General features: G+C 41.9%; 1 protein-coding gene across 3 annotated transcripts in view; it reads left to right on the top strand.

Annotated features, from left to right (window-relative positions):
- Positions 1-12235, top strand: part of PTPRG (protein tyrosine phosphatase receptor type G) — a 360490-nt gene that overhangs the window by 231672 nt on the left and 116583 nt on the right. For all 3 annotated transcript variants that reach the window (XR_011850197.1, XM_072127175.1, XM_072127176.1), the window contains exons 7-8: positions 6635-6792; positions 8325-8517. Coding sequence is in view for 2 of the 3 variants with exons in the window: in XM_072127175.1 (XP_071983276.1) it covers positions 6635-6792; positions 8325-8517 (351 nt within the window). In the remaining variant the exon portion in view is untranslated. The remainder of the gene's footprint in view (positions 1-6634; positions 6793-8324; positions 8518-12235) is intronic.

Below are 12235 nucleotides of genomic sequence, written 5' to 3'. Positions count from 1 at the left end.
TGGGACCTCGCTATTAGAAATCACTCCCCTTTCATCGCACCTTTTTACATTTTCACCTCTGTCTCTATTTGTGTTGCCTGATGGAGAATCAAAATAAGAGATAAAGTGAAGCTGTGAAGAGTTTTGTATTAACTCCTCTTTTTGTGAACTGTCATAACAAATTTGAATTTTCTTCATTCATTAGCACATTAACCAAACCTATAATATTTGCTCCCGATTCTTTTGGGTTTTTTTACATTTTTTTTTTATTAGTCAGTAATCTTATTTTTGCCAAATAGGGTCACGGATAATCAGTATAAGGACCTGAATAGGCATGAAAGTCAGGACATCATACAAAGAATTATTCCCTTGTACTCCGAGTAGCTCTCCTCCAGAAGTAGGAAAATTCTCTATAGTGCCACCAATAGGTAGCTACCTCGGAAGTCAATGTTCCACCTTTGATAAATGAATAGGTATTTCGACTTTGGGTTATTTATTGCAGCACACATTGGCTGGCAGGGTTGTAGCCCGAATATGACACAGTTAAACAGTTTTTACTTATTCATTTAGGTTTCTATGTTTTTCTGATGGCTTATGAGTAAAAGCGATTACCGATACACCATAATCGTAGCAAATCAGGCAGTGGTGTAATGGCTTCATATATTTTTATGTACTGTTTATTCTTTTTGGAAAATATTTTCTGGTTTTGTTAGTATCCCAAAACTTATTCCTTATATTCCTTCTCCAGAATCCCCAGCAGAGCATGTGTGACCTATAAAGGGAGCCTCCAAAAGCAGTCTCCAAAAAGAGAAGGAATTATTCCATTGCCTTTGTCAATGGTCTCTTACAATGTACTCACTAGATGTTATGATATCGAAACATCACTGTCTACAGTTTGGGGTCTAATTGTTTTATAAATCATATATAGGTTTGGTTATTATCCCATGTCACAAGGCTTCTTGAAAGTCACACGTTGATACAGAGGGAGATGCACAGAAGCATAGTCTTTCATTTCCTATCTTGGATAACTTTAGGTTTTCCCTAGTGGTTTTTTTTATATTTTTTTCCTTGGCTAATAATGACAAAAGTGATTGTTACCACAAATCAAATATTTTAGCTTTTTCTTGTTTTTGACGTAATGGGGCTTATTTACTAACGGTCCCGTGGGCACATTTTCGCCGGGTTTCCCAACTTTTCGGGGATTGCGCGGGGGATTGTGTCGCAAGTGATCGGATTTTGGTGCATCGACGCTGGCTTTTATGCAACTGAAATGGGGGGGGGGGGCATCGGACGATCCAATGGATTCGGACTAAGCGCAGGAATTAACAATTACATTTTGTGTCGCATCCAATGCACTTACATACACTGGGAGGAAGATGGTGAACTCGGTGGACCTGATCGGGGAAGGACACAAGCGGGAACTCAGGAGCACAATCTTCTTGAATCGCGGAAGATGTGCATTCCAGCGGACATTTGGGATTGGGGATCACGCAGGACCAGGTAAGTAAATGTGCCCCAATATGTTTCTAGGGAAAACAGATCCTTAAAAATTTAAGCATATACATACATACAGAGCCATAATTAATTACATTGTCCTACTTGACAAAGGAAGAAATTTGCTCAATCATTATGTGGCACATGTATTGGTTTTGTGATGCAAGTTGGGGTTTCAGGGGCATAGCTATGAGGTGGAGGAGCATTTGCTGCATTTGGAAACCAATTTATGTATAAGATCAGTGCCTGATTTTGGCCCTAGCTGTAGGAAAACCTAGCATATGTCTGTCATTGGTCTTGGTAGAGTCGGACATACACTCACTGGCCACTTTATTAGGTACACCATGCTAGTAACGGGTTGGACCCCCTTTTGCCTTCAGAACTGCCTCAATTCTTCGTGGCATAGATTCAACAAGGTGCTGGAAACATTCCTCAGAGATTTTGGTCCATATTGACATGATGGCATCACAGAGTTGCCGCAGATTTGTCGGCTGCACATCCATGATGCGAATCTCCCGTTCCACCACATCCCAAAGATGCTCTATTGGATTGAGAACTGGTGACTGTGGAGGCCATTTGAGTCCAGTGAACTCATTGTCATGTTCAAGAAACCAGTCTGAGATGATTCCAGCTTTATGACATGGCGCATTATCCTGCTGAAAGTAGCCATCAGATGTTGGGTACATTGTGGTCATAAAGGGATGGACATGGTCAGCAACAATACTCAGGTAGGCTGTGGCATTGCAACGATGCTCCATTGGTACCAAGGAGCCCAAAGAGTGCCAAGAAAATATTCCCCACACCATGACACCACCATCCCCAGCCTGAACCGTTGATACAAGGCAGGATGGATCCACGCTTTCATGTTGTTGACGCCAAATTCTGACCCTACCATCCGAATGTCCCGGCAGAAATAGAGACTCATCAGACCAGGCAACGTTTTTCCAATCTTCTACTGTCCAATTTCGATGAGCTTGTGCAAATTGTAGCCTCAGTTTCCTGTTCTTAGCTGAAAGGAGTGGCACCCGGTGTGGTCTTCTGCTGCTGTAGCCCATCTGCCTCAAAGTTCAACGTACTGTGCGTTCAGAGATGCTCTTCTGCCTACCTTGGTTGTAACGGGTGGCGATTTGAGTCACTGTTGCCTTTCTATCAGCTCGAACCAGTCTGCCCATTCTCCTCTGACCTCTGGCATCAACAAGGCATTTCTGCCCACAGAACTGCCGCTCACTGGATGTTTTTTCTTTTTCGGACCATTCTCTGTAAACCCTAGAGATGGTTGTGCGTGAAAATCCCAGTAGATCAGCAGTTTCTGAAATACTCAGACCAGCCCTTCTGCCACCAACAACCATGCCACGTTCAAAGGCCCTCAAATCACCTTTCTTCCCCATACTGATGCTCGGTTTGAACTGCAGTAGATTGTCTTGACCATGTCTACATGCCTAAATTGCCGCCATGTGATTGGCTGATTAGAAATTAAGTGTTAACGAGCAGTTGGACAGGTGTACCTAATAAAGTGGCCAGTGAGTGTATATATTCAACATCTGAACAATTGGCCAACATCTGTTCCTTTCGAGCCAATCGGTGTGTGCTCTACCATCTCCCCTAATTTTGAATGTGCTTGATCCTTTGATGTTGTGATAGACATTTCCCAAAATTCGGTCGTCGTATGGCTATAGAAGAACCAAGGAGCCTACCTTATATACTCGAGTATAAGCCTAGTTTTTCAGCACAAAAAATGTGCTGAAAAACCCAAACTCGGCTTATACTCGAGTCAAAAAAATAAATAAATAAAAACTCGCCTTTCTGGCGGCACCCGTAGATCTTCTGTGCGATCCATCCGGTATTGTTGTGCTGCACGACGGGGAAGGGGGGGGGCTATATAAACTGGGGCAGGGGCTGGCAGGTGATATACACTGGGGCAGGGGCTGGCAGGCTATATACACTGGGGCAGGGGCTGGCAAGCTATATACACTGGGGCAGGGGCTGGCAAGCTATATACACTGGGGCGGGGGCTGGCAAGCTATATACACTGGGGCAGGGGCTGGCTAGCTATATACACTGGGGCAGGGGCTGGCAAGCTATATACACTGGGGCAGGGGCTGGCAAGCTATATACACTGGGGCAGGGGCTGGCTGGCTATATACACTGGGGCAGGGGCTGGCTGGCTATATACACTGGGGCAGGGGCTGGCTGGCTATATACACTGGGGCAGGGGCTGGCTGGCTATATACACTGGGGCAGGGGCTGGCAAGCTATATACACTGGGGCAGGGGCTGGCAAGCTATATACACTGGGGCAGGGGCTGGCAAGCTATATACACTGGGGCAGGGGCTGGCTGGCTACATACTGGAGAGGCTGTGACCAATGCATTTCCCACCCTCGACTTATACTCGAGTCAATAGGTTTTCCCAGTTTTTTGTGGTAAAATTAGGGGCCTCGGCTTATACTCTGGTCGGCTTATACTCGAGTATATACGGTAGTTTACATGAACTGACAAGTTTATAAATGACTTCATCCAGTTTTAGATTCCTAGTTTCCTACACGTTGTCGCATTGTGAGATTTTATCCATTATCTTCAACCAAATAGTTAAACCAAGAGACTGAAAGAAATGAAATGTATACTGCTTTATACACTGTGTATTTAATATGAAAATCATCCATTATTCATGGCCGGGATTTGAATAACTTTGAATTTAGCGTTCCTGTTCTTCTATCACTTTGATGAACAATTAATTATTAAAAAAATGATACAGTCGGCATATGGCGAGGACTTGTGTACGTCGTCTCAATCGCTCCTAGTACATAAGCTTTGTGATCCTCCTATAGAGTACCACAACATGGGGGATACCTTACACAATGCTTCTTAATGAGAAAGAAAACTCCCGGTCGGGGATTAGTATGTATTAAATATGTTTTACAAATGGATTTTTTGTGTTCAAGTCATTTCCATTTGGATGTTCTTCTTGTAACTTGGTCTTTGAAATATAATAAAACCTCTTTCACACCAGCTGCCAAAATTTGACTCCCATGATGTTCTATGGTAGTGAATGTCTAAAAGAAGATGGCCAGTGTACATAAAATTTGGTGGTAGTATACATAAGTCTTTAGCAGAGGTTAAACTGTACATAGAGGGGTATGATTCTCAACAATAGACCCCCGTTATGGTGATCCTACACATACAAGGTGAGTCAAAAGTCCCGGGACAGCCTTTTATTTCACAAACCAAAGGAGTATTTGCCCATCTGAATCAGCCAGAAAGTATTGGATGAAGGAGGGCCAGCATATAGGCGAAGACCAGGACGTTGACCACCTTCTTAAAAGCCGCCATATTGAATCAATAGCAAGTTTATCCAATGGGAATTTGGTCAGGTAGCAGATCAAAGAGCAGAATTGACTCCGAAGTTGATTACCTCATTCAAGTTTGTAATATACTTGCATCTTCTGTCTTTCAAAGGTTATAGACACAGAAATCAACATCAACAAGCTTGAATGTCCCACAGCTATTTGACTAATTATTTATGGTGCTAAACCCAGAGCCGAAGGCAATTGATCCAATCTGTATGAAAATCTATAGAGAATTTTTGTATAGAACCTTAAGACATATTATTGTTGTGGTAATCAATTTCTGGGATAATTCTGGTGATTTTTGATATTCTACATGACTACCTTCCCACTGGAAAAAAAACAAAAAACTTACCCCTGATCCAATATGGCGGCTTTAAAATGGATATTCAGATATTATATTTTCTCGTGTATTTCTGGGATTTTTGACCCTGTACATGGTCCAAATGGGACCTAGACAGCCTGCAGAATTTTTTTTTAACCCCGACTCACACTGAGGGCAACAGTTCATCGATCTTCATCTATGACTAGTTTTTGTCCTCACTGTCATATGCCTTCTTGTATTACAGTACCGTAAATGTCAACTTTTCCCCTTTCTTAATGGCTTCTATGAGTTAACATGTTCTCCCTCCCGCTCGTTCACTGCTGAGGAGTTTACAGCCTGTCTTCCGGCTCTATTACTATTACAGTCATGTTTCTTTGGCAGAGATAAAAATTGAGCAGAATATGTTATTCAGTGAAGATGCTCAAAGAAATTCTGTTTGATTTCCAGTAAATCTCTGACTATATATCTGTATAACATCATATTGTAGTAAATCTTTGACTTGTACTGGATATTGTGTTTTCGATGGGAGTTCCATCACAATGATGTCAGTCAATATAAGATTTTTGATCCCATCTCTCGATGTTGGACACTTTCCTGTGTTGGAATGTCCTACTTTATATACTTCCTATGTGTCCTATCACAGGACTAGATCTTTTTAGAGATGAGCTTACCTTAAGTCCCAGTTCGGCTTTGGCCTACTGACCAAGACGTATTGCCCGATTGGTGGCTAAATGAATCGGTAAAATGAATGCTCCTACCTACTAGCTTATGGCTATGATTTAACATGGGGAGTTGCCCTGGCCAACCAAAGCCATGGCTAATAGCCAAGGGTATTCATTTGCTGCTCATCTCTAATTCTCATTTGACAGCTGTTCCCTTTAGTGTCCATGGAAGGAGCATCTGTCATCTGATGCCTCCATTGCCTTAAATAATCATTTAACACCATACACAGCATCTTTTTGTATTTTTTGGGAATCCCATGTCTTAAGTCAACTTCGTAAATGTATCTATAAATTATATAAAAGGCCTTATATACAGTACATACATAATATTAGAACAGGATTGGATCCAGCTGGTAAATGGAAACCACTGACGCTTACGGTAATTGGCTTCCTATGACGTTGGCCTTAGTGTCTGTAAGAAAATTAGATTGTTATCCCCTATGGGGTACAGGCACCAACATGAATGCATTATTCTCTGCTTTGTGATGATACATTATTTTCTAATTCTTACACAGTAGACGAATATACGTATAAGCAGGGTTAATTTTATTTTCCTTTAAATGCTGTGCATACCGTAGGGATATAAATAATTCAGCTGAGAGTGACTAATTTCTCTGCATATTTGCATTTATTAAACGTGGTGACATCTGTATAACACTCTCTCGGCTAAGACAATGTTGATATCCATAGACTGAACCGATAAATGAAATGAAAAGTAATATAGCAAATTGGAATACATAACGTTTCATGTGTATTTTATTCTTTTTTGCAGAAAAAGAAACCTTTCTGGATCCATTCATCTTGAGAGATTTACTGCCGTCGTCTTTAGGTAGCTTTTACCGATATACGGGATCCCTAACAACACCGCCATGTAGTGAAATTGTAGAGTGGGTTGTGTTTAGAAGACCGGTTCCCATCTCTTATCAGCAGGTAAGTCAGTTGTAAACTTATGGGTTATGTCCCAATATAAAATTTGAATGTTCTCAAAATTTTCTTAAAGAAGACCTTTCACCCACCCCAACTCTAGTTTTGGACATTGTTCCAGTTATTGTGACTTAGTCGGAATCTTTTTTCCATGCTATACCATCCCTGAACGGTCAATGTCAATATTTTCAGCTTCCTACTGTCGGATCGGTGTAGCCAATCAGTCTGTTCCTGCCCAGGACCACCCACCTGCCATATTTAAGAGCATTCGAGATATATTTTCACCTCTAAGTATGCTAATTAACAACCTTTTGGGTGGTCCTAGCCTGCAGAGGACAGGTGGGAACAATTCATTTGAGTTGTAGTTTATAGAGGTTGTAGAAGGTCCTCTTCAAGTGTTTGTGATACACCTCAGTTTCTACAAAGGCAAATGACCTGGTCATAGACTAGGTAAGCGTCATTTTCCTTCCTACTGATTTTATGGGAGACCTATGTAGGTTGGAAATGTCAATCATAGTTGCCATTGGGCAGGAACTCCATAGATGGCACTTCCAGATGTTTGCAGGTATATTTGGCAAATTGAACCCACCCCTGTTGCATTTACATAAAAATGTTTTGTATTTATTTGGTCAAAAAGGTATCCACCTTCTTCTATTAAAGACCCCTGCACATTACTATTATTAGTTTAAGAGGCATTTGGGGCTTTATAGCCACCCATTCACTGTAAGTACTTGTTCACCTACCTGCCAGCAGCATTTATTTTCCTGCTTCTCATCTTGTGTCCGCATCACCTGTATACGTTCAGCCAGATTTTTATAAAGCATGTTCTTGTGTGATGGTACGGCTCCATCTGTTTGTTTGGCTCACTGCTGTATCAAGAGAGGATGAGAGTCACAGCACAAATCATGCGAGCGCGGAAAGGTGCAAAAACGGCACGGCAGATCTTTTTTCTTTCTATATATAAAGTGAATTTGCCAGATGTTCCTGCTGCATTATTGATTGTGTAGCAGAACTGATGGGCCAATGGGCATGATATTATCTTTATGGGATCAGTTTATTACAGATCAAAAGCAATAAAGTATGAAATATTTATATGCTTAATGAAACCTAAGCACTCGTTACAGCGAAGAACCAAGAGTAATGAATGACTTGTATGTTAATCAGTGTTTACCTTCCTTATTTCCTTGGCTTCTTGATTCGCTATACAGATGTATATCCAACACGTCTATACCTTCTCACCAACGTTAATTTGTAGGAGAGAAAAGGGGTGTCTATAGAGGGGAAAGATCCTAGAACATGTTGACACCCAACATCTCGTTTCCCTACTGTTATTTCTTGGAAAAAAGTCACCTTGAGCATTTTTGGATCTGGCTCTTCAGTCCATCTAGAACTTCTTCCAGTGGGTGGATGTGTTGTTTGTGTAGTTCTTAGAAACCGAAAACCTCTCCTTTCATCATCCATATCATGGTGAGGGTCTATAAATAAAGCTGTACATAAATGGACGGTCTTTAACTCTTCTATGCAATTTGTGGTTTCAGCTGGAAGCTTTCTATTCCATATTTACCACGGAGCAGCAGGACCATGTCAAGTCCGTGGATTATTTGAGGAACAACTTCAGACCAAAACAGCCCCTAAATGATAGGGTCGTGTACAAGTCTGCTGTGAAAGACGCTTGGAGGCAAGACATGTCTGACGACTTGGACAATCTTTACGGGACCGAAGCTTCTAAAGGTAACTTATTTCACATTGCGTAGACTGGTAGTAAGTTCTTTCTCGGTTGGAATTGATCTCAGAAAGACAGGTGTTTAATTAAAATGCAGTTCCAAGTCGTCTTACGACAGCAGGTATACAGTTTCTATTTCAATCAACGTTCCCCACTGAGCCGAGAAGATGAATAAATAAACATCTCTCGGAGAATTGTGGGAAAAAATTAGCAAGTTATGGTTTGGCTACCCTGATTTATTTCTGGTGGGGGTCAACGTATTGAGGTTCGGTTAAATCCAAGCACCTGCTCATGTAGAGGGCTGTCATTGCCATATTTTATTTTGAAGATATTGCATGCCCACTTCATGGTCTCACAAGAGAGGTTCCTATCTAAAGATCTCAAGCCCTGACCCATTGATCCGGCCGTTATAAGCCAAGGCTGCACAAAGGCTTTATTCACTGGCAAGGGAGGAGCCTTAGACTACTTTGCTCAAGACATGAGGGGCAATTATCGTAGCTAAGATGCCAGCTATGAACCTTGAAATAGTAGCAATTACTGGCACTTTGGCAGGAATTACAACTATTTCCTCCCTTACATCAAATGGGCTGTCCACGGTTGTGGGGTAAGCTGTTGCTCCTTCTGTAACTTGCTCCAAGAGGCAATTTTATGTCAGGGGTCAAGGGCCTCTCAATATATCTTGTGCAGTTGAAGGTTCACAGTGTACTTCACGCACTGGCGTGCTAAGTGCCAGTGCATGAGCCCCCCCTGCCATTGGGTTGATAAAACCCATTTGGTTTTCACCAGCTCCTCTCCAACCAAGATGGGGAATGCCAAATTTGATGAGTTGTCGCTACAAATTCAGGTCAATCCTGACAAATTCAGTTTATATGATCTCCATTCATTGCTGTTCTGTCCAATCACTGGCCTCATTAGTAATTGAGTTATGCATAAAACCACTGGAACCGTGGTTTATACCAGGAAATTCTGTCCAGTGCTTACAACTAGAGATGAGTAGATCCAACGTTACCGATCAGGGTTCGATTGCGCGATCCAGACTTATTACCACGTCAGTTTGCCAGATTGGCTCTTTGGCTGCCAATTCGGAAATATGTCCAGGTCAGGTGGCCGGTCTGCTCCTCACCTCTACTTATAACTTTACTCCTAGTCAACTATAGCAGTTGAAGTCTGTTATCATTTTGGCAATATTACATCAAATCTTTACTAATGACGAGTAACAAGATCTTCTACTACTTAGCCAGATTCATCAATGTTTCTCATACCTAGTCTAACTGTACATCTACTTGTTATTGTGTTTTTTTAATCAATTTTTATTCAATGTTTTACCTTCTTCAGAAATTCCTAATGGACCTCAGATATGCCTGTGTCAGAAAAGCTTCATAGTGTATGCACATATTTGAGGTCTTTGCTTTTGTTTCTAGAATTTTTCAAATGTTTCTAATTTGAGTCATCCTTTGAATTTCACACTCGGGTTGCGTTGCTCTGCTCATTGCATTTGGTCCAGGTTTCCCAAATCCTGGCCAATTCCATTACAAATAAATTTGTGCATCTGAAAGGGAGATAAAAGCACTTCTGTTCAGCGTCCCAGAATCCTTCAGGTGTTCTTTGGCCAAAATAGCCAAATCCGAACCAACGGTTCCGTCACTATGACATTGTTTGGCGCCTTCCGTGCTGTGGCTTCTGCATCATGAAGCGAGCGACGGGAGCTAATTCCGTCCCAGTGCCTAAATCGCTTCTGTCACATTGTGCCAATAGCTGTAATTATTACAGGCGCAGGCACATTGATTGTTTCTGCCTGACCATGGGAATTAAGAGAAAAATACGACCTTTTTGTGACAAGGAATTGTCTTTTTCTTAATGAACCTCAAATAGATGACTTTAATCTCTGTGTGTTATGTGGGTAATTGGCCGTGTTGGTGCACATACCTGTATACATTGGGGATTATAGACGAAAATTAATCAAATAGTAGGTCCTAGGTTCGAGTCCCGAATGGGGCAACATTTACATGTAGGTTTTATGTTATCCCCCTGTTGGTTCTCTTTTGCAAAACCCTGCAGAGGTTAATTGGCATTTATGAAATGTGTGCATGTGTGTATATACAGTCTCTATCTATGGATGTGCTATGTAAACTTGTAGTAGGGTCAATGTACTTTATCTTGGAGGTACATGGAATATTACAATGCACTTAGTGTTACCTACATTTTAGTCAGAATTGGGGATCTCAAAAGCAATCAAGTTACATGCCCCACTCACACCGGTTGTGTCCTTACACTGCGGGGCCCTGGCGGCTTGTCCTCATGATTTCACAGCTATCCAGGACTAGGATGCAGCATTGTCTGTCTGATGGACTTGACTGGAAATGGTTAATCTGCAAATTTTTGAGATAGCACATCATGGGGTCATGAATAGTGATGAGTTGGTCTGTGTCAACCTTTGCAGTTTGGGGTCCTCGAAAAAGGACTTGAGCCAGAAGTTCGGGTTCTGCTACTAACATCCGCAATTGGTACTGGCACAGATCAAGAATGTTACCTCTCTAAATGTTGCTGCCGGCTTGTTCCCCCGTTTTACCAAGGATTGTTGTTCCCTGATGACATCACAGACAACGAGGGTCATTGGGAAAATGGCAACGCAGACACGACCGCCATTTAAATATGTTTTGCTGTTTTGCCAGAAGCATATAAAGGGTAACAACAGTGATCGGTGCCAGTAACCATTGTGGGAATTGTAGTGGGGATGAGGGTTTGTGTTCAGTTTATTTAGATTTTTGGGCAATTGTATGTTAAATCATATAAATGTTTATATTCACCCTGTCCCATCCCAAACTGCAATCGGCTGCTTTTCTCATATTTTAGAATGCCTGGGTTTCGTAGAAATGGAGCTTTATAACATATGAAAATTAGCCTGACATCACCGGCCCTTGCTGACATCACCGGCTCTCCCTCTGCTATTCTCGTGCTATACACGACCATAGCAGAATATGTGTAGCACAAGAATAGCAGAGGAAGAACCGGTGGCGTCACCAGCTTTCTTAGTATCGGTTGGAGGGGGGTGCGTAAATTAAGGCTCATTTGGCTATGTTACAAAGCTCTATTTCTACGAAACCCGGGCATTCTGAAATATGACAAAAGCAGCTTATGGCCATTTGGGATGGGAGGGGAAGGTAAATATAAACATCTACCACCAGGCTATCAGATGATAATGTCCTTTAAGGAATATTTCATATATTTCAGAACTCAAGCATTGTGGATTGCGGTCCTCAACTCCCCTTTAGTTAACAATTGATGGAGTAGTGTGTAGATGCTGTCTAGTACACCTGCGGGAGCCTGGAGGCCGCCAATCTGCTCGGGTGCAGGACCAGCGCTCTATTACGAGATCGGGCATTCACTGACCTTTCTCCTAGATCTCCTCCGAGCTAAGCAAGTAACCGTCACCTGAACCTGAAAGAAAAAGCCCAAAGACCTTATCAATAATGAGCCTTTACTTCTGACCTTTTACCTACCTGCTTCATATATTCGTATTCTCAACTTGATTTTTAATTCACTTTAACTTCATATAGGCTGGAGGCTATTAAAGTGAAGTATATTGTGTAAGATATTTTACCGGCTCTGTTGATCTGTTGTTAAGAGATATTTAAAGGGGTTTCCAGGAATACCCCTAGAGTACCCGGCTTCCTTCACTGCATCAACCCAGTGCATCCATTATGGCTGAGACATTTCAGGTGGTCA

This window comes from Engystomops pustulosus, chromosome 10 (genome assembly GCF_040894005.1).
Source record: "Engystomops pustulosus chromosome 10, aEngPut4.maternal, whole genome shotgun sequence".
Lineage (NCBI taxonomy): Eukaryota > Metazoa > Chordata > Amphibia > Anura > Leptodactylidae > Engystomops > Engystomops pustulosus.
The sequence above is the reverse complement of the archived record's forward strand: the minus strand, read 5'-3'. Positions and strand labels throughout refer to the sequence as shown.